General features: G+C 50.9%; 1 protein-coding gene across 5 annotated transcripts; it reads right to left on the bottom strand.

Moving 5' to 3' along the window:
* Positions 1-10,145: 10,145 nt before the first annotated feature.
* Positions 10,146-18,919, bottom strand: LOC122365240 (tetratricopeptide repeat protein 5-like). Of its 5 annotated transcripts, none has more exons than XM_043336256.1 (10): positions 18,869-18,919; positions 18,350-18,445; positions 17,896-18,028; positions 17,216-17,433; positions 16,793-17,035; positions 16,494-16,547; positions 16,019-16,204; positions 15,395-15,564; positions 14,880-15,024; positions 10,146-11,612 (listed from the first exon to the last, which is right to left on the bottom strand). In XM_043336256.1, the coding sequence occupies exons 2-10, from the start codon at positions 18,377-18,379 to the stop codon at positions 11,493-11,495; spliced, it is 1,299 nt and encodes a 432-aa protein (XP_043192191.1). In that variant the 5' UTR covers positions 18,380-18,445; positions 18,869-18,919; the 3' UTR covers positions 10,146-11,492. The 5 variants fall into 5 exon arrangements, with proteins under 5 accessions (XP_043192191.1, XP_043192193.1, XP_043192190.1 ...); XM_043336258.1 differs by having other exon boundaries at positions 18,860-18,877; XM_043336255.1 differs by lacking the exon at positions 18,869-18,919 and adding an exon at positions 18,802-18,868.
* Positions 18,920-22,525: the final 3,606 nt, after the last annotated feature.

The following is a 22,525-nucleotide window of genomic DNA, read 5'->3' as shown; positions in this document are numbered from 1 at the left end:
TCGAACGTGAGCCGCCGCACGGAGGCATCAAGTTAGATGGGACTTGGGAGACACTGTCGCACTCGCAGTGCGCATACTTGAATGTATTACGCTCTTCATAGAAATTCACTCAGAAAACGGTGGTTCTTATTATCATGAACTATATTATAAATCCTAAAAAGTACCCCGCCGTGTGCGACGTACGCACTTTGCAGCGCTTATTGCGGCGGCGTCCGTTGACCTAGGGCCGTGAAATTTTACAGCGATGTGGGCCACCTTTACACGTAGGTCGTATTAAATTTTGGACATGATGCGGCCGGGGGTGCGCCCGCGGCGCGTGCTAGCGTGCCCATAGGGTTAACATTAGTATTGGCAAAAACACGCTATTGCTCGGGAACGGTGAGGGCTACGGGGGTGAAATTTTCACTGCAAGTCTGATGCGTGCACTCATTTGTCGTATTGAATTTTCGAGGGGGTTGGTTCAGCGGTGTGCACGTGGTGGGGCCGCGACCGGCGCCGAGCAGAGGGCACGTGCTTTAGGCTCAGTTGATCGCTTAAAAAACTGAGTGGAAACCACGGACGTATAAATAAACTGGACTGACAATCCCAATGGACCTCCTATGGAAGATAGTGAAGCCGACAAGGCGCCATTTTACGTTGCCAAAAAACCGTGCTCTGGAAGGTCATCAAGCCAATACAATTAGAATTACGTCCAAACGGATGATCGGATCGAGATGCTGGTGGTATCGTTCGACGGGTAATTCCTTGAGGCAGGTGATGATGGATGTCACATGTCACCCGGTGTCACATGGCGCGTGCCACGTGCCGACAAACTTACAAAGGGCAAAAACCTTTAAGCGACGCTTCAAATCAAACGAAGGGTGGCACAGGTGCCAAACTCACAGGTCACATGTCCCAGTGTTCGACCACTAACATATGGTACGCTCGGCATCAGAGGGTGCGGAATGCACGCGCTAGTGGCGAAAAACATGTTTTGAGGAGGCATCCTCCGATTCCGGAAAACCTTGACCTAGGCACACCAAATTTGGCACACTGACACTGCTGAACACGCGCTTTAAGGTGCTGTACAAATAGGCGTGCTGGGGTACACGGTGCACGTGCTGTGCACGTGCAAACCTTTTGATGTTGCACTCCAGATGTCACATATGCGGGTAGGGCGGGTAGCGCTGGCAAGCTCAAAGTGCCAAATTTACACAGGCCACCCAGAATGTATTCCAGCATATTTATTGAGCATATCCATCTCCTGGTGGCCCCCAAAGGTGCGCTCTGCACGTGCAAAATATTATCCGCGCCGGGCGGTGGGGATGATTGGATACTCTATGTGGATTTATGTAAATATCTCGAAAACGGCGTTGTGTAGCGCCGCCGTTTTCGGCACGCCTTTTCATACATCTTTTTTACAAATGCTGCATAACTTTCAGACCTAGGTCGCTCAAGGTTAGGTCACCAGGTTACGTCCAAGTGGCCTTACCTTAGGAAAAATTATAATGCCCGTCATAGCTACACAGACTATACAATCGGCTTAAAACGTGCAGCAATTGATAAGATCAACAGTATACCTATACGTAGAGTACCTACCTCTACCTAGAAATTTCAATATCACTGACCTAGGGTTCTGTTGATTTTGCGACCTCAGACCACCAGCACGGCAAATCATTTCTTTTGTCAAATTCGGGCTCCTAAACTTTTTGCTAACCAGCAACGCAAATTTACGCCTCAATCGCCGGCCAGCGCAGCATAGGCATCTTTGTTATCTAGATCTACATTGTTTGCGCCTGCAGTAATACTGTACCGCAATAACCATTATCTTCATCTTTCACCCATAGATGGCAGTAGCAAAGCGCCTGCATCTATGCTGTGCCGCAGTGCTCTTACAATACGAGCTGAGCAATGAGCATTGAGTAAGCAAGTGATATTGAAATCATAGGCGGCGGAACGAGGGGGAGGGGGCACCGGGGCACCGTGCCCCTCTTTGATTTTGGCATTTTAACATAGCCCTTTCCATGCAACGCCATAGGGCGTTGCCTGGAAAGAATGGGACCAAAAGTCGGCAGTGCCCCCCTTTAATTGAAGGTGTTCCGCCGCCACTGATTGAAATTCTGAGGTAGAGGTACTCTACGTATATACTGTTGCTCTTATCAATCGCTGCACGTTTTAAACCGATCGTTCAGTCTGTGTAGCTATGACGGGCATTATAATTTTTCCTAAGGTAAGGTCACTTGGGCGTAACCTGATGACCTAACCTTGAGTGACCTAAGTCTGAAAGTTAGGTACGCAGCATGTGTGAAAAAGATGTATGAAAAGGTGTGCCAAAAAAAAACGGCGGCGCTACACAACGCCGTTTTCGAGATATTTACATATATCCACATAGGGTGTCCAAGCATCCCCACCGCCCGGCGCAGATAATTTTTTGCACGTGCAGAGCGCACCTTTGGAGGCCACCAGGAGATGGATATGCTCAATAACTATGCTGGAATGCATTCTGGGTGGCCTGTGTAAATTTGGCACTTTGAGCTTGCCAGCGCTACCCGCCCTACCCGCATATGTGACACCTGGAGTGCAACATCAAAAGGTTTGCACGTGCACAGCACGTGCACCGTGTATCCCAGCACGCCTATTTGTACAGCACCTTAAAGGGACTATCAAACCTTTAACATGGGGTTTGAGTTGAGATAGCCAAGTTTGCGGCGAGGTTCAGAAACCACTATCTATCTAGGTTGCAACCCCCGCGGCCTCTTGGTGTTAAAGAAATTCGTTCCCTTCATTTGAAAATGGGCCTTGTACAAGGCCCTATCTTCAACATGGAGCGACCGTTAGTGTGACGTCACCTCGTTTAGTCATTCTGATTTAAATGGGTTTGTTCGTTGAAAAATCGCTTAAAACTTGGTCTGAACTTTGTTGTGGTGCCTACAGAGTAAAAAGAATCAGCTTTATGACAGTAATGTGGCCTGGGGAAGGAGGTAATTTTGGGCTGTGACGTCACATATTTGAAAGTTTGTGTTTGGAATATGGGAAGCCTAAGATTGTTAATGAAAAATAAATGCCAGAACCGTGTTCCTGGTCATCCAATCTATAAAGTCGGGCAAAATTTAACTGGTTTTAACAACATTTTAGAAGGTGGGATAGTCCCTTTAACCCTCGCCGGCCGAGGGGGGGGCGGGTGCCGCCCCCCACATAGGGTTTTTTCGCGATAGCTCCAAACACGCTGGCGATAGAGAGCTGAAACTTGGCATACCTGACCTTTGATCCAAGCCGGATCTTTTGACACCAACCGCATTTTTGGGTCAGGTCAGGTCACTGACCTATGACGTCATAAGTGAACCTCTGCACGGTCTTCAGATGTCGCAACTTCGCAACGCCCTCACTGCCAGAGGAGATGTCACAGGTAAATGAAACTTGCAGGATCTAGTATCCATTATGAGTCCCACAATTTGTATATCTCGGATTTTTCCTAAAGGTCATATGAGGTCAGGCCATTTTCGTGACCTCACCATTATAAGTCAATGGGGAAAAATTCAAACTGCTATTCTGGCGCCGGGAACGATCTCCAACTATCTCAAGCACACAGAATCGTGATTTGATGCACTCCTTGCAAGGTTAGATGCGTCACTTTTGCAATGTTGACCTTGCGTGACGTCATTTATGACGTCATCAAGGTCATATTAGTTTTTCGTCAATAACTCTTGATCAAATTGAGCTAGCGAGTCAAGAAAGCCACCAATGGACTCAGGAAGACCTGCCGAATCGAATGATATGCGACATGACCTCTTTCGACCAACTTCGTGACCTGGGGGTGCTGACCTGACCTTGACCTGAGGTCAACACCCCAAGTTGACCTGACCCGGACAAAAAGTATATCATTCGACCCGCCTGAGCGAGACGAACACGATGCTGCCAAAATTGGCGCTCTGCGGCCGTTTTTTGCGAAGTTATTCACTAAAAACTGAACCGTACCCTGGGGCACTTGACCTGACCTCAGAGGTCACCGGTTGACCTAGGACCTTAAAATCGGGTACCAATCTCTGCGTCTCGTAACGGCGCACACGCTCGTTTTTTCCGCGACGCGCTAGCTCCACCAGGGGCGAAACGGCGAGGGGGGTCGTACCCGCCCCCCCCCCCCCCCTCGGCCGGCGCGTATGTAGAAAACCAATAGGTCCGGCGAGGGTTAAAGCGCGTGTTCAGTAGTGTCAGTGTGCCAAATTTGGTGTGCCTAGGTCAAGGTTTTCCGGAATCGGAGGATGCCTCTTCAAAACATGTTTTTCGCCACTAGCGCGTGCATTCCACACCCCCTGATGCCGAGCATACCATATGTTAGTGGTCGAACACTGGGACATGTGACCTGCGAGTTTGGCACCTGTGCCGCCCTTCGTTTGATTTGAAGCGTCGCTTAAAGGTTTTTGCCCTTTGTAAGTTTGTCGGCACGTGGCACGCGCCATGTGACACCGGATGACATGTGACATCCATCATCACCTGCCTCAAGGAATTACCCGTCGAACGGTACGACCAGCATCTCGATCCGATCATCCCTTTAGACGCAGTTCTATGTAATTGTATTGGCTCGATGACCTTCTAGAGCACGGTTTTTTGGCAACGTAAAATGGCGCCTTGTCGGCTTCACCTGAATGGAGGTGGTTGCGGGTCCAGTTTATTTATACGTCCGTGGTGGAAACAGACCCGGCAGGTCATTGACCTTTGACAACGAAGGCCGACACAAGGCACCGCTGGCCAAGGGGATTCACCAGAAAATACAACTAATTTATTTTTGCAACATCTCAGCCGTTTCTGGGCCGATTTAGCTGAAACTTGGACTGTCGCTGGTAGTGTAGGGTAGGGTAGGGTAGGGTAGGGTAGGGTAGGGTAGGGTAGGGTAGGGTAGGGTAGGGTAGGGTAGGGTAGGGTAGGGTAGGGTAGGGTAGGGTAGGGTAGTGTAGGGTAGTGTAGTGTAGTGTAGTGTAGTGTAGTGTAGTGTAGTGTAGTGTAGTGTAGTGTAGTGTAGTGTAGTGTAGTGTAGTGTAGTGTAGTGTAGTGTAGGGGTAGGGTAGGGGTAGGGGTAGGGTAGGGTAGGGTAGGGGTAGGGTTGAGTTAAAATAGGGCCTAGGGTAGGGTAGGGTAGGGTAGGGTAGGGTAGGGTAGGGTAGGGTAGGGTAGGGTAGGGTAGTGTAGTGTAGTGTAGTGTAGTGTAGTGTAGTGTAGTGTAGTGTAGTGTAGGAGTAGGGTAGGGGTAGGGTAGGGTAGGGTAGGGTAGGGGTAGGGTAGGGGTAGGGTTGAGATCTATGGGTTGAGTTAAAAAAAGGGCGCAACATACAAAAGACTTGGACACTCCGCAACTATCGCTATTATATTAAAAACAGCTACCCAAATCTACCCAAATAATACAGCTAAAATACAAGCTACTCACCCAAACTAATGCATCCGTCACATTTAATTAATCAAAACATACAGTTATCGCGCAAACCTGTACCTCTAGTAACTATAAAATACCGGATTTGTATTACTATTCTAGAATTATCTAAGGTGAGAATTGAAGCAATGAGACACGGCATGGCAACAGACCCTCATAACGGACATAATCCAGTCAATCAATCGTTCAATTGAACACTGCTACCCTCGGCATCCCAAACTTATCTGTAACTCTCTCAAACTTATCTGTAACACATAACGTCCTATACAGGTGATATGTGTTACCTGTAGGACATAGGCATTTTCGGGGAGATGTTCACATTCGCCATGGTTTTGAACGTATGTAGGACCATGAACTAAAGATAGGTCCTCCCATCTGTGAGGACCTACCTTATGTCCTCACAGATGAACTAAAGTCCTACCGGGTCCCTCTTTTAAATACTCGAAACTATTTAAATTAGTCTACATTAATATTTGTATGTTGGTGACCTTAAGCCCTAGTGTAAAGACGAAGAAACCCGACTGACCTCCAGATGATGTTGAAGACGATGCTGTAGTCGACGATGATGAGAATCGTCTTCGATGAGAATCAGCATCGATGAGAATCAGCATCGTCTTCAACATCATCTGGAGGTCAGTCGGGTTTCTTCGTCTTTACACTAGGGCTTAACCCGCGCACCGACGGGGGGGCGGATATCCGCCCCCCCTGAGGTTTTTCGCGGATAGCGGGAAAACCGCGGCGCGTAGCGCCGCGAAATTTGGTATGACTATTCTCTCATCAATTTTACACATGGTGTGCAAGTTTGAACCTCCTAACTTTTAAGGTCAGGTCACCAGGTCACTTTGAATGACCCAACCTCGTCACTTTTTTGCAACTTTGTCACCGTGCCAGAGCTACAGTAGATGTCGGAGGCCTTTGAAAGTCGCAGGATGTTATTAGGTCATTAGTAGCTACAATTTGTATATCTCGGAATTTTGATGTCGGTGACCTAAGGTCAGGTCAATTTCGCGACCTCCCCATTATAAGTCAATGGGGGAAAAATCAACTCCCTGTTTTTACCACTAAAACGGGTCGGAATGGCCCCATATACCATACATGACTTCACATACGATCAACCTTCACTACCTTGAGGTCTGTTTTGCTGTTGGGCAGCTGTAAGGTCATGTGACGTCATCAAAGGTCACCAAAGGTTTTTTGCCAATAACTCCTTACAGGAACAAGATACAGCCGCGCGGATGGTCTCATTGTGTTCAGCTCGTCAAGACGCATCGAATGATATACATGATGACCTCGAGGTCACGTGACCTGAGGTCAACCTTTGACCTTGACCTTTCGAGGTCAACATATATATCATTCGATGCGGATTGACGAGAGGATCACGATGATGCCCTTAGTTTGTTCCTATCTTGACTACTTCGAAAGTTATTCGAGAAAAACCCTCTCCATATCTAGCGCCGCCATTTTGACTTTTTCGACCCCTGTGACGTCATCTTTGACCTGACCTGAAAATGACCTTAGTAAAAATTGTAGACCTTGTCCGTGCGTATCCGATGCCGTTTACCGCTTGTCGCTATCTTGCTTCGTTCTCGAGATCTCAGGGGGGGGGGGCGGTCATCCGCCCCCCCCCCCCCGTCGGTACTAAGTTGGCGCAGACCCCCGTCGGTGCGCGGGTTAAGGTCACCAACATACAAATATTCAAGTAGAAACAATGCCCTACATCCAAGAGGCGTTCCGACAATTAAACTAGTCTACATTAACATACAAATACAATCAAAAGTCAGTTACGTCTATTGCATTGCTCGAAACGTTGTTCTGTTGCCCTGCCGTTAAATCGGTCTTTTGGCATAAAAGTTCCTCCTGAAATAAATTTATTTTCGAGAGTCGCAACGGTATTTAGGATATGCATGAATTACTACTACGATTGCTCTGCTCGCCTGCAAAACACACCGGTAAGGCATGTGCAATGTGCATGAGGTAACGACCCGACTCTGTAGTAGGCAGATCAGGCAACAGGTCTGCAGTCTCAGACACAACACGACACCGCCCAAACATGATCCCGACCCTCGTGTTTGGCTGACCGCCGCTGGCGCCGCCGCGCGGGGTGGACAGTCTCAGGCCGTGACCTGTCTGACCTGACCTTAGCGCTCCGCACGTGTCAGACTGTCTGGGAATGCAGTGAGGGGACCCGCGAGTAATAACATACAGCTTGTTATTCAATGAGAAGTTTGACTCATAAGCGGCGGAACGAAGAGGGCACCGGGGCACCGTGCCCCCCTTTGATATTGGCATTTTAACATTAGCCCTATGGGCGTTGCATGGAAAGAATGGGACCAAAAGTCGGCAGTCCCCCCCCCCCCCCATAATTGAAGGTGTTCCGCCGCTACTGGTTTGACTGGGGTGTGCTCTTGTTTGTTGTCATCGAAAGACCATAAAAATAGTTTGCACAAGTGTATCGCTTCTAGCATACACACAGAAAAATATTGACACCGTTAGCGGTGTAATTGCACAGTACATATCTGAGCACTTGAGGAAAGTTAATTTAGTCCCTTCCCCGCTTAAATTACTCGCGCTTCTAAATGAACACCAGGAAGAAGGTAATAGAACACTGTTAGGAGGGTTGGGTGTTTTACTACATGTAGCAAAACATCCAACCCTCCTAACAGTGTTCTATTACCTTCTTCCTGGTGTTCATTTAGAAGCGCGAGTAATTTAAGCGGGGAAGGGACTAAATTAACTTTCCTCAAGTGCTTAGATATGTACTGTGCAATTACACCGCTAACGGTGTCAATATTTTTCTGTGTGTAGGGAACATTTTCCCTCCATGTATCCAGATATACAGCCGACCAGTGCTGCAGAGCACTGTCACGGGTCGAGCCTGTCACCCCGGCTACTGGACCCTTCCGCCGGTGCTATTTTCATCGCCCATAATCCAATAGCGCCATGTATCGTTACGTGTCACGTCTCACCATGTCACGGTACACGAATTAAGCTTTCATAAAGGAAAGGCCATTTCAAAATCTTTAGCAGTAGTGGTGGCTATTGTTATCGCTGATTAGAACGTGATTAAAAAAATCCGGATATTCAATAAGCAAATGGCATGTGTGAACTGCAACCTGCCTTATCGCAATCTATAGGTACCTAAGATTTATCCTCCTCATGGATCATCCGAATCCAACTTATCCACCCTACCCATTAAAACCGACTCCGAATCAATGGCCCTCAGAACGTCTTGTTTCTCGCGGTGCAATAATGCAGTAGCCAGTAACCCTGGTGAAGAGATTGGAAAGATGTATCGCGCCGACCGGCCCTTGAGCGGATTTCCCTTCCACAGGTAGGTACTGACCCTGTGACGTCAGGCAGGGCCCGATGACGTCATCTCTTGTGCTGGGAAGACCGGTGGAGTTTTCTTTGAACACTGACTGTTAACCGCACCCTCCTATACTGCTCGCCAAATGCGTTGGATACGGACCCACAGCTTAGCGGTTGATGGAAGGATTGCGAATTCCGTCGGATCAGCGGTGGATCTCCAAAGAAATGCGGCAGTCTGTTGCGAAGCGATAGGCACAATACTAATGGACTTCGCCGTCCCCTGAAAGAACCGTGCTCAGAGTTTTCTGTACACGAAAATGCCGATGTAATACGGGAGTACCGACTCTTTTACAAAAAGCAGTTCCTATGGAGCGGGAGACAGGACGATGGGCGGAAAGATATCTAGAGAGAACTGGAGAAAGAAAGAGAGAGAGAGAGAGAGAGAGAGAGAGAGAGAGAGAGAGAGAGAGAGAGAGAGAGAGAGAGAGAGAGAGAGAGAGAGAGAGAGAGAGAGAGAGAGAGAGAGAGAGAGTAACTGAGAGGAAATAGTGACCAACTGCGATTCAGGACTAATGGGGAATGTCAATGGGGATGGTAGCGGGTATTCTCGACATTCAGCACGGCACATCTAGCCTTCTAGGTGTTCCCCGAAAATATGAGCCGATATATTTGTAGGTAGCTGATAGATGCAGGCGATGCAGCCACGGATGCAGCTTTGCTTCCCATGTTACCGATTAGGCGGCTCACAAGATATCTTGTGAACGTGTAGCCGAGACAAACAAACGATATTCACGATATTCACATAATCCAAGGTCGTATGATGTCTTTCGTGTCCGGCATCATTTACCTGAAATAAAGCTGTCTACCATGCGGGACGGAAGATTTATTTACCATGAGAACAGAACAAAACGATCCCAATCTCCAGACAATAAACCTGAAGTCACTCAGCCATACCGTGCTGAACTATAACTCGGCCAGTATCTGCACGCTCTTGTCCGGTGCGGTCTGACCCCGCCGGCCGGCTGTCTGGTGCGCAGAGCCTGTCTGGAGAGCACACCTATCAGGTGTTACCAGTCTGGAGAACACACCTATCAGGTGTTACCAGGGTGTGCCCTGTATGGAGAACACACCTATCAGGTGTTACCAGGGTGTTGCCGAACGGTTGGGCGGAGGTGCGACCCTCTTCAGTATCAGTCGCGCCGCTGACAGGGCCTAGCCGATAACCGGTGGGTGACCCCGACCGATAAAGGTGGTCTGTTCTCCGAGTTGGTGACACCACGCCACGCGCAGAGAGGGAAAATCAAACACAGAGGCATTGAGTCGGAAGGCGGGGCGCACAAATCTCGAAGATCTGAAGAAACACTCAATTCGTGCCTCCCGCACCACTCAGGTTCGATAAACAGTGAACATAAAACGATAACGTAACAAAGCTTAGTAAAGAAACGATGTGTATTATGTTGACCGCGCCAGTCACTGACAGCAGAGTTATCAGTTATCACAGATATGGTCAATACAACGCGTGTGAGCGAACTTAGATATCAACGGGCAAACATAAGAGCTGAACGGAGCCCGTGCCATAGAGAATTCGCGGGCTTCAACACAACCATCTGAACATCACATGCACAATGCTGCTAGCTGCATAGTCCATAGCAACTGTTGCCATGCTTCTCGCAGCTAACAAGAAAAATGATTAAATTAACGAGACTTATGTCTCACGGAATCCTCTCCGTCGAAATCCTAGTCTGATCCGACGGAAAGTCCTCGCTTTTTACATAGTCGCCGTTAGTTGGTTACCGGGTTACCGCCCTCCGCAACATTGATCCTACAGCATTCAGTTTAGCCATCAGGCTCACACCCAACACAACACCACAGCCCTAGAGGGACGCTGCTTTGTACCTACCTAGGAAATGGCAACGTCCGAAACTGACTACAGGGGTCGTAGACGATTATTTCTTACCCCAAAGTTGGGTGGGGCGGTGGAGGAAAAGATGTTTGTGGTTGAAAATGAGAAAGGCTGTCAAGAGATGCTTACAGCGAAGAGGATGTTTGTCTTGGCTGATTGCAACCTATCGTCTACCACAATCGGAAAATCTACGTCAAACGCTCGCATGGCTGACCATAACGTTGCATCGCGATCGCATGTTACAATATCAGTCCCACGTGAACAACTAATGTGAAAACAACAAACAAGCCGCCTAAATGTGTCCAGCAGCGTCCAAACTCATCTGCAGTCACATACGAAAGCCCGTTTGCCGTCAAAGCGCCATCTGCAGTTCGCTGCAGAGAAGCAACAACCTACATACCGACAGTGAGCTTCTGGCCTCGACCGACAGATGGCAGGAGGGTAGAACAGCGGCAGCCGCTCGGTCGGTACTGCAAAATCGGAGAATTGATTTCGTATGCTCAGTCTTCTTCTAATTATACAGCATGAGTAACGTTAAATACGGCCTTACAAGGCGTCAAGTCCGGCTTCATGAAGCTCCCACTCAGCCTTTGAGTACCTACTAGTCATACACAGCGGCTGTCGTTTCTTCGGCGCTAAAATGCCGTTCCTGTGGTCCCACTACTCACATTGCGCACCAGGCACGCTCGGACAAGGCACACTCGTCAAACCATCGCCCGCCATCGTCCAGTGTCTTCAACATTCATCAATATACACACAGCCTCACAGGGCCACAGCAGAGCTGCCAAAGTTCCTCACCTCACCTCACTCCGACGTTCTCAGGCCGTCTCTTTCCATCTCGTTCCGGCTTGGACCCACCAGGGGAGCATGACGAGTCGCTCAGTCGGACATGTTGAAAGTGTTGAGGAAGACAGCAGCCTGGACGTCCGGGTTCGGACGCCGACCATTCACCGCCAAAAGGAGAGGCGTCTGAACGCGAATCAGACGGAAGTTCACCACCTAAAACCAATGGGCTCATCACAATCAACGCACGTGCTTAGTCGCGAGAGAAAACATCGAAATGTTCACTGTTAACGTAGATTTCACGTGACGAGTCTAGTTTCATAAGTTTCAATTAGTTTAAGGAGCATATGGTTGCCAGACTCATGTGGAACGTGGCAAAACTTTCATCTCATGTAAGTATAAAGTAATTATCACGCTCTTAGCAAGAATAACAAAGCAACTGTGTGAATAAGAAACTATAACTCGGAGCATGTGTAAGAGCATGTTCCATCCGGTTTCAGGAACAACGTGCCGCCCGGCACACGTTTCAAACCAGCCGAGGCACCATAGTTCGAAATGTTTTATGCAGTTCCGGGAAAACGTGCTGACTGTTGCACGTTTCAAACCACTGGTGCTCAGTGCTCACGCTGCTTCCGCGAACTGGCGACCGGAGAACTGAACAAGCCGGCAGCCATAGGGAAGGTCACCAAGATCCTGCGGAAGATGGAGGGTGCTGCACCGGACGTCTGCCCAGACCGGGCCATCAACGGGGACTGCGGGCAACTGCTCGCGGAGGACCGGGCCAAGGCCGAGGCGTTCGTCCGCACGTACGCCCACGTCAGTAGAAACGTGCGCCAACCCAAGCGCGACCGGATCGTCAAGACGGAGCTCCGCGGCCTCAAGGCTGCCCCGTGCTGCTGCAGGGGACAGCGCACCGACCAGTGTCAACCCTTCACCGAACAGGAAATGCACGACCAAATCCGACACCTCGGGACGAAGAAGGCGCCAGGACCGGACCAGGTATGCACCGAACACCTGCGTCACCTCGGACCGACGGCCTACCGGACCCTTCTGGCACTCATCAACAGATCGTGGTCCAACTTCGAGACGCCCGCCTCATGGCGACGGGCGACCATCATCCCCATCTTGAAGGCCGGCAAAGACCCCAAACAAGTGGGCAGCTACCGCCCGATCGCGCTCACGAGTCACATCGCCAAGCTGGCGGAGCGGATGATCGCGGCCCGGACGACCTACCTCATCGAGCGAGACCGACTGGTGCCCCCCGAACAGGTCGGGTTCCGCCGCGGGAGGTCGGCGGAGGATAGTCTGGCCCGCTTGGTCCAAACCGTTCAAGATGGCTGGAATCGCCCCAAGCCGAGACGAGGCCCGGAGGATGGCGTGACGGCGGACCGCTTTGTCCTCCTGGCGTTCGACTTCTCCCGTGCCTATGACACGATCGATCACCGGATGTTGCACCTGAAGCTCCTCAAGCTCCTCCCCAGATGTCTCGCGACCTGGATATTCCGGTTCCTTCGCGACAGGCGGGCCCGTGTAGAGGTCAACGGCGCGCACAGCAGCGAGCGCGTGTTCCGCGCGGGCCTGCCGCAGGGCTCGGTCCTGGCGCCGACCATCTACACGCTCTGGGCGGCGGACCTTATCGAGACCCTGCGGAACGCCTCGGACCGCACGGACGTCCTGATGTATGCGGACGACACGGCCACACTGAGCGCTGGAGCCACCGTAGAGCTCGCGGTGGCTCGCGCCCAGAAGTCGGCCGACGCCCTGGCCCGATGGGCAAGGCACTGGAAGATGTCCATCGCCGGACAGAAGACCCAGGCGCTGCTGCTGACTCAGCGGAGCAGGGACGAGCGTGGCGTGCAACTCCTGGTGAACGGCACGCAGGTCACCGGTGGCACCAGCCTACATCTTCTGGGGGTGACCTTCGACAGACTTCTACACTTTAAAGACCACTGCGACTCTCTGCGGCGGAAGGTCCGGCCGCGGACGGCACAGCTGCGGAGGATGACCGGCCGGACCTGGGGTCTCCGCGAGGCGCAGCTCAGGACAGTCGCGAACGGGTATGTCCGGGGAGCCCTTGAATACGCGGCGGGTGCCTGGCTCCCGGCCGCGTCCCCGTCACACGTTCAGCTGGTGGAGCGCGAGCTGCTGGCGGCCGCCCGGGTGGTGACCGGATGCCCACGGTCCACCCCCAGGGATCCCCTGCTGGCCGAGGCAGGCATCCCTTCAGCATGGTCCACCAGGAAGACGCTGGCCGCGCGAACGCTCTGCCGAGCGCTCGCCCTGCCGGAGGACGACCCTCTTCGCCGCGTCGCGGAGGCCGACCCACCCACCCGACTGCGGTCTACCACTGGCTGGCGACAACTGGGGCGATCGGCGCTGATCGAGGCGGGCGCCGAGGGAGTGACGGTGGAGCCGCGCCTCGAGGTTCCCCTCCTCCCGTGGACAACCTGCCGCCCGATCGCCTTCAATCTGGACGTGGGACCCGGCGGTCGTCGAGCCTCCTCCAACGAGACGCGACGAGAGGCCGCGCGGCAGCACCTGGCGGCGCTCCCAGCCCAGGCCACGTGGATTTGGTCCGACGGCTCTGCGGACGCTGGGGTCAGACGAGGAGGAGGCGGCGCCGTCATCTTCACTGCGTCGGGGGAGACTCTCGAGGTGGAGGTGGCGGCGGGAGGCCTCTGCTCCAGCACCCGCGCGGAGCTGTTCGCCCTGAGGGCGGCGCTGGAGCGAGTCCGGGATGAGCCGTCCCCCGCCCCGCTGGTGGCGTGCTCTGACTCACGAGCCGCCCTGAGCCTCCTCAGCGCGGGAGCGGCCGCCCAGACCACCACTATCGGCGCGGCGATCTGGAGGACGCTGCTGGACATTGCCGAGCGCCGGCAGGTGACCCTGCAGTGGGTCCCTGCTCACTGCGGGCTGGCGGAGAACGAGCGCGCTGACGCCCTGGCCAAACAAGCGGCCACCCTGCCCCAGGGCGCCGTGCCCTCGGACGCTCGGTCCCTGACACGGGCAGTTCATCGGACGGCCACACGTCAGTGGCGCGAAAACTGGCCCGACTCCTTTTTTAAGACTATCTTCGGGAGCACCCTGCCGCTCCCCATCCCCGGAGAGGACCGAGAGGCCGCCATCTCGGTGCACCAGTTGAGGGCGGGCCACTGGGGCCGCTCGCTCCAATACCTGCACCGGATCGGCCGCCACCCCTCCGTGGCATGCCTGCAGTGCCCCGATAAGCGGTGCCCCGCGGCGCTCTGCGCCGTGTGCCGGGAGGAGGCGGACGTGCCGGAGCACGTCTTGCTCCGCTGCCCGGCCCTCGCTGGCGCCCGCCTGCGGCTAACTGGCAGCATTTACGTCGACCCGTCGCGGCTGCGGGACGCCGACCTAGTGGCTGCCTTGGAGGCCGGCTACCTTCGTCATAGGGAGCCTCTCGGCTATGGTCCTCCGTAAGGAGGGCCCAGGGGGAACAACAACAACAACAACAACAACAACCTGGTTCTTATGCCGGACGTCCACAGTGACCAGCAGGGGCTCAGGGATGACCACAGTGTCTCCGATGATGACCCCCTTGCCCTCGGCCAGGTTGTAGACGTTGACGGCCACGCAGCTGCCTTCAGAGTCCACCAGACAGAATGTACTGAGGGGAGGGTAAAGAGGAGGCGAGTTAGCATTACAATTCTGGCTTTTCTCTGGGTGTATGTGTTTAGGTGATACGAACCCTCACTGTGGTAATCGTTGATAACGTTTATATTTTTAACGGGGTGGTCAAAATGGTATGAAACCTCGCACTGACTCTCGGAAAATAATATAGCCACATAGCACTTTACCATTTCATATTGCATAAACTTGTGAGTTGTAGTATAACAAACCAAAATGATATTTGTTCAAACCGCAGAGCTCAACACAGCCCGATCAACCCAATGCTCCTCTTTCCATCCACCACACCCACTCACACAAATCCCCTCTCGCAACCATCCCGAGAGGCTCCCTCCCTCCCACACACTCACAAAGGCACGTTGTCCTCGGCGGGCACGCTACACACCACCTTCCCCGCCAGCAGCCGACCCGTGTTGGTGCCGGGAGTCAGCTCTGAGACCAAACCCGGCTTCAGCTTCACTTTCCTGCCACCGACCGTGCACTCTTCGGCGTACATACCAAGACGGGGCTTCGTCAGCTCCTGTGGAAGTGAATAAAGGTGGTGACTGGTGAAACACAAGGCGCAGTTCACAAAGGAAGTCCCACGTGATGCAAGTCACGAGATCGGAAGGCACCACGAGCGTGGCCCCAGTGAACTGGAGGGAAATGTTCATGTGAGTTTGGAAATATTGGAATGTTTGAAAATATTCAGCCGGGAAGTTTTAAGTTCAGCATGGGAATATGAGAATAAGAGACAGCTGGTGTATTAGTAGGCGTTAGAGGGCAACTGGTGCCATGAGTTTACTCATCACAGGCTTGGCACAGCTCTATCGTAAAACACAAGACTCCTACAGACTCATAAGCTTTCACAGATTCTCATTCTGACTTCAGACTTAAAAAGACACCAAGGAAGACTTCAACAGACTCCCTTGTCATACTTTCAAACTGCCAAACTGACTTCCAAAGACATCAAGACAGACTCTCATCTGCCATACCTGAGTAAACGCCAGCAGCCGTTTGTGTTTCTGTTTGCCGCGCGCTGCCACCATCTCAGCCACCCTGCTCAGGTGCTGTAGCAGGGCCTTCTCTCGCTCAGCCGGTGGAGACCAGGTGGGGAACAGGCGCGCAGCCATGTCGAACGACTCTAGCGCCGCCTGGTACTGCTCCTCGTACTTCAGACACTGCCGGAGGTGAGGGAATGAGAGATCAGAGAGAGAGAGAGTGCTGAGTCGAGGGCTGCCTGGCATTATTCTTCGTAGACACTGTGGGGTGGGAGCAGAGAGATGGATATTTTGCGCAGCCTTTACAAAAGAGCTCAGTGAGGTATGATGAATGCCGAATGGTGTGCACGAAAACAAGATTTAAAAATGTAGTTTCAGAAAGTTTGTAAAAATGATTGCTCCTAGCAGCCCACACCATAGCTCCTGGCAATGCATGTGTGTATGAACAATACCACGAGGTCAAACGTACCACAGCTCGATTGTAGTGAAGCTCCGGGCTGGACCGGGCCGCGGGATCTCTCTCCTGCAAACAAGAAACAGACATTTTCATCAGTTGACAGCCGGAATAAGACGGCCTTCAAAAGAAAAACGATGCTCGGGCCGTTGTAGGAAAATACGTGAGACGAAAAAAGTGATCAGTCCTAAGCTTTCTCGTTTATTGACCGGTGGAACCCCTATCACTATGCACCTTACCCCTCGTTCGTCTATCCAATCCACGACCCTTTACCTGCTCCCCCTCCCCCCCCCCCCACCGCACTCGCAACTCACGGCGCGCTGGTAGGCGACCAGGCACTGTTTGAGCAGTTTCGGGTCCGGTTTGATGGCAAAGAAGGCGGAGAGGTAGGCGTTGCCGAGGATCTGCCAGGAGACGCCGTCCTGCAGGTCCAGCTCTACGGCCTCCTTGGCCTTCAGCAGGCTCTCCTCCACCTGCTTGCTGCGCTGGAGCGGGTCCCGCGGCGCCGTCTGTCTCTGCACCATCGACAGCTGGCGCAGCGAGACCGGGTTCTTGCCCTGCGAATGAGGGTCGGGTCACGACTCACCATATAGAGCAGGGAAGAGGCGATTTCATAGGGAAGTCGGACACAAACATTCTGGCTGCGCTTTGTAGACGTGATTATGTATTTATCAATGCCTGTACCAGCTCAGCTATATCTGCTCTATCACTCTCCCTGCGGAACTCTCGCTACTTACCGATTCCAGGGCGCGTGTGAAGCAGTTTCCAGCGGCGACGGCGTCCTCGCGTTTCCAGAGGCACGCCCCCAGCTCGTTCCAGGCGGCGGTGTGCCGGTGGTCGAGCTTTGTGGCGCGGCTGAGCAGCTCCTCTGCCTGGCTCGAGTGGTCCGGCTGCACGTTACGGGCGCGCCCGAGCAGGTACAGGTACCGCACCCGGTCGGACTTCTCCGCCGTCTCTGGTGAGCGGATGTGAACAGGGATAACATGGTGTGGTTAGTGGGTCAGCAGCAGACCGTAGGTTTTCTATGACATCCTGCAAAAATATGGTGTTTCATTGTGGCTACTAGCTAAGCTTTGAAATGGTAGTGATTGGTAAGAATGTCTTCTAAAAGTGAGCCTATTTGTTTTGCACCCAAACCTAGTTAAGGAATCACACAGCATATTCATAAGCATCACAAAGTGAACCAATAAAAAACTTATAAATGGCCATTAAGCCCATTGCTTATAGCAAGTCACATCTCTGAAACAAATGTTGTTGTTAGCTAACCTATTACCTAACTAGTGACAGCACCTTAAATTATGCAAATATAATGATTTATGCCCCACAGAAATTCCAACAGGAGGTCACTGACTCACTATGTAACTTAGAGCCAAAACTCAAGCTTTTGTAAGCTACAAAATAACAGTTTCTGAATTACCCTTGATTTCATCAGCAAATTTGATTATCTCATCCAGTTTGCTCTGTACATCCTCTTGCTTCTTGCCAGCCTCTTCAATGGAGTGTGTTTCAAAGTACTGATCTCGAAAAATGAACAACTCATTCACCTTTTTCTGAAATAACATACAAGTGGATAAGTTGCATGCTTTCAAAGCAAAATGGGCATGTCTTCATTAATCATTTTAATTACAAAAATGAAACCTAGTATATCAAACTGATAGTGCAGCCGCATAGTTCACTTATGCAAGAAATGCTTTAACGAGCTATGCTAAAAGAAAAATGTGACAGCTACGTGGTGCTAGGTTTCTTAAAGATTTGAATAAATTTGTATCATAAATTTCAAAGTTGCTGGTAATCTTCCAGTTATTATTCAAATCATCTTTATTCTTATCATAAGCTTCTCATTAGAATCAGTGAGATGAGTGAAAACTTACCTCCAATTCATCCAGCTCAGCACACCCCATGACTGATATTTGTGGTCTCGGATCTGCTGGTCACAGGCACTTCTTCAATCAGTTCAAATGTGAATCCTGCAATAATATACATGTGACTAGGTTTGCACTCTTCTGAAATGGCCTTTCAGAAAACAAGATCAAAACTCCTATTGGGAGGTAGGTATACAACAGCCTATCCCAGCCTGATCCTATTTAAATTATAGTCCTACCCATGCCACCAAGGCTATATAGTATATAACCATACTGCCTTGATATAACTCATGCCACGAACCAGTGACCAAGTCAGTCAAGTCCAAGGCGTCAAGTCAAAGTGGTTTTGGCATGCTCAAGTTAGACTGGGACAAGTTCATTTGCAGCTGACGAGCAAAATAAAGGCAACGCATAAAGGCAACGCAACGCAAGTATATAGGGCCTTGGGCAACGTTACCTACTATACAATATATGCAGACCAAGAAATTTTTTAAAATGTAAAAAACATATATAATTTACAAAACTCACTTAAGTACTGTAACTTGAGTTGTTATTCAATGATGTCTCACACACGCCATAACTGTAGAATTCTATTGCTACCATATCCCGTCGTATTCAAAGAAAAGTGCTACCTGAGATAAATATGTATACATAAACTTTGCATATACATTATACAGTACCTATCTTGACCTATACTATGTAATGCATGCATGATGATCGTGACGATCGTGACACCCGTCCGTCGTTTCCATCATCAGGAAACTGAAATCCTTCTCCTTCACGCCGCAACCGCATTCCGGGCTGGACAGGTATCTTTTTATCTCATGCGGGCTGCTCCCTTGGAGCGGCACCGCTGCTCCCGCGAGGGAGCGCACCCCGACCCCGTAACTGGGTGCAGCAGAGAGTGGTTAGGGTTGGGGGGCTGGTCGGCCCAAGATACCTATAGGGTTGGCCTGTTCTTTCGGACGGGCTCAGCCCCGGCGACTCATCTAGGGCGTCTGCCCTAGATGAGGATAGCCCTAGTGATGCCCTAGAGTAGGGCGGCGCTGACCTTTTGAAAGCATGTAGACTTAGAGGCACTCGATAAGGTAAAGCAAAGAATAGTAAAAATAATGATGGAAAGGTACAAACTCGCATGCTAGGAAACCTAGATAGATACCTATTTTTGCGAGAAACACGGTGCACATGCGACAAAGTTTTTACGGTAGGGAATGGATCCTCAATTTCCAACCGTCAAGCAGCGTCATAGGCGGCGGAACGATTTGAGACAAGGGGGGGCACCAGCTCAAGGAGCCAAACCTAGGGTAGGGTACCACCAAATCCTGTTTTCTCATCGGATTTAGGCCACTTATTTTTCGTCACAGCCCTGGCACGATGATTCTTTTTTTTTTTTACTAAACGAAAATGGCAGTTCACCCCGTATGTGTGGTTAACTTTAAGCTGATCCTCAAGTACCTATGTGTTTGTTTCTTCCTTATTCTCGTTTGATAAATTCCATTAATCCTACATGTATCAAATTACCAAGAAGCCATCGCAGTACTGATCAGTGGCGAATCCCAGGGGGGAGGTCACACTCACATGGGTCATGACTTTGGGCCTGGGGTCACCACATGCCTGCCAGGAGCACCGCAGGCCTGACAGCCGACAAGGGCACCACAGGTCCGCCAGGGGTATACCACAGGCCTAGCAGGGGCACCACGGGCCTGTCAGTGGCACCACAGGCCTGTCAGGAGTACCATCGGCCTAGCAAAAGCACTACAGGTCTTCCAGGAGCACCACAGACCTGCCAGGGGCACCAGAGGCCTGCCAGGGGCACTATCGGCTTCGCAGGGGAACCACCGGCCTCGCAAGGGCACCATGGGCCTGTCAAGGGCACCACAAGCCTGTCGTTGGCACTTTCGGATTGTCAGGGGCACCACAAACCTGTCAAGGGCACCTGCGTTCTAACAGGGGCACCACAGGCTCGCCAGGGGCACCACAGACCTGCCAAGGCCCAGGGACATCACAGGCCTGTCAGGGGCACCACGGGCCTGTCAGGGGCACCACGGGCCTGTCAGGGCCCCTGGGCACCTAAGTCATGCGCAGGGCCCACCGTAGGCTTGTCAGGGGGCAGGGTAGGTAGGTACCACAGTCTTTCCAGGGGCACCAGCGGCCTAGCAGGGGCACCAGTCATCATACGACTAACAAAAAATAAAGAAAATAAAAAACTGAAAATAGGGCATCACCAAAATTAAGTGGCCGAAATCCGTTGAGGTTTTAATTTTGGGTATAGGTAAGGGCACCACTTTGATTCATGACCCTCCCCTTGGAGTTTTCCCGAATCCGCCCCTGGTACTACACCTTTTTGCATTGCGAGTCGGCATAGATTCAATTGACCGTAACTATAGGCGGCCCAGTTCGGTAAACGAGCATTGTGTTAGACTTACTTTGGACTGTTCGACAGTTTTCATTTCGTTAGTTTATCGGCTGTTCATTTTCGAACGATGTCACAGTATATCGACAAGGGCATTTGATATCGACGCTGACGATAGATTTAGTCTTAGGTCACTTAATTTAGTCGCTTTGCGATTGAATTAGGCAATACAAAATGGATTTCGTTAACGTATAATTTGATTTTTATATTTGTATTTTTCATCAGACGATGAAAATATTAGGCATGTGTTTTTGTGTTGATAAACTCATGAAGTGGCAAACTGACCACGTGGCGTCATAGATACATCCTTTACACTTGAGCTTCTACTGGTTCCCGGTAGGCTAGGTGACCTCAAGCCAGGTCAGTGTGCTTGTGTCATTTGTTATCAAGATGCCCAGCCGCCGCCATACAGTTTGTGCCGCGGACTGCGAGAGAATAATCCAAGCGGTGGCAACGATAACGTTGCTGTGGCCCGCCAGTTGAGCGTAAAGAGGACGACCGGCTGGTCCATCGTGGCAAAGTGGACGCGTACCGGGGAGTTTGCTGCACGGAGGAGAGGGGGCAACCGACCGAGGAAGCTGGATGACATGATCGACTTCTACCTGATGCTGATTGACGACGACCCGAACAACCGGCGCCTGTCTGGCCAGAGAGGGATCTGGGCCGAGTGACCGCACCGGCGCGGCGACAACTGGCGGCTGTGGAGCGTTCAGTTGTGTGCATTGATTTTGCTGCTTGTGTTCATTGGTATTGCAGTGTTACGTAATGTTTTTTTTATGTGGCATGGCCATTGGCCATACACAAATGAAATTTTGTTTATCATGTTGCATTTTTTTTTACCAGAGGCATTTCAAGCCGATGAGCCATTACTGTGGATTGAAATGATTCGTTAGCTGCATACATTTATTTGTTTAATAAAATGTACTTGTATTAAAACCAAATTGTGTTGCATCGTGCAGTGGGACTAAAAAGTAATTCTATGGTGTTTTACGCACGTGTTACCAATTCGTTAGCTGCGAATATTTGTAGAGACAGGCCGCAAGTTCAATCAAATCAAATACAGTTATGGTATGTCGATTATGAATGCTCAGCTCATACATATTGATTACGTACCTATACGACGAAGTTGGATAAAATCGTAAACGAAATTAAAATACCTTTGTCAAAATTGATTCACGCCCGTCTATATCAGATGGACGTTGTCATATTCAGCGTACTATGTCTAAATCCACTGAAAAGTGTCGAAGTTGCGCACACTGCCTATTTTCAATGCCCCTTATCGTGAAGGCGCGTTGTGTCGATGAGAGGCGCACAATGTCGAAAGAGCACGCCTGTTGGCGGCTTAAATGAAATAAGTCTATATGACCTGCACAGATGCCGACTCGCAATGAAAAAAGGTGTAATACATCAAATTTAAGGGGGGCACCTTGCTATTGGTGCCCCCCTTGCAGAATTCAAGGGGGCACGGTGCCCCGGTGCCCCCCCCCCGCCCCCGTTCCGCCGCCTATGAGCAGCGTCATGTCATCTATAAAAGCAATTCGCTTAGGTACCTAATTCCTAATTCCTATGTATATCTGCCGCCAGAGGGGATTAATGCCAGAGGAGATGCCGCCAGATGCCCCAGTAGGAATCTAGTTTATATCTTAACAATTATATCAGACGAAAAAAAATGGCCAATTAATCTTGGCACTTCAAGCTATAGCATGAATAAAAAAATTGAAAAAGCAATGTGTTTTACTTGATGAAAGATGACCATAATAAGAAATTGAGTT

The sequence above is a fragment of the Amphibalanus amphitrite genome, unplaced genomic scaffold, assembly GCF_019059575.1.
Source record: "Amphibalanus amphitrite isolate SeventyFive unplaced genomic scaffold, NRLGWU_Aamphi_draft 000725F_arrow, whole genome shotgun sequence".
Lineage (NCBI taxonomy): Eukaryota > Metazoa > Arthropoda > Thecostraca > Balanomorpha > Balanidae > Amphibalanus > Amphibalanus amphitrite.
The sequence above is the reverse complement of the archived record's forward strand: the minus strand, read 5'-3'. Positions and strand labels throughout refer to the sequence as shown.

Coding starts and splice junctions, on each gene's coding strand:
- LOC122365240 (XM_043336256.1), bottom strand. CDS start 18,379: ATGGGGTGTGCTGAGCTGGATGAATTGGAG. Junction 18,029..18,349: donor CTGAGCTGGATGAATTGGAG/GTAAGTTTTCAC, acceptor ATGTTATTTCAG/AAAAAGGTGAATGAGTTGTT. Junction 11,613..14,879: donor ACGTCCGGCATAAGAACCAG/GTTGTTGTTGTT, acceptor CATTGGTTTTAG/GTGGTGAACTTCCGTCTGAT.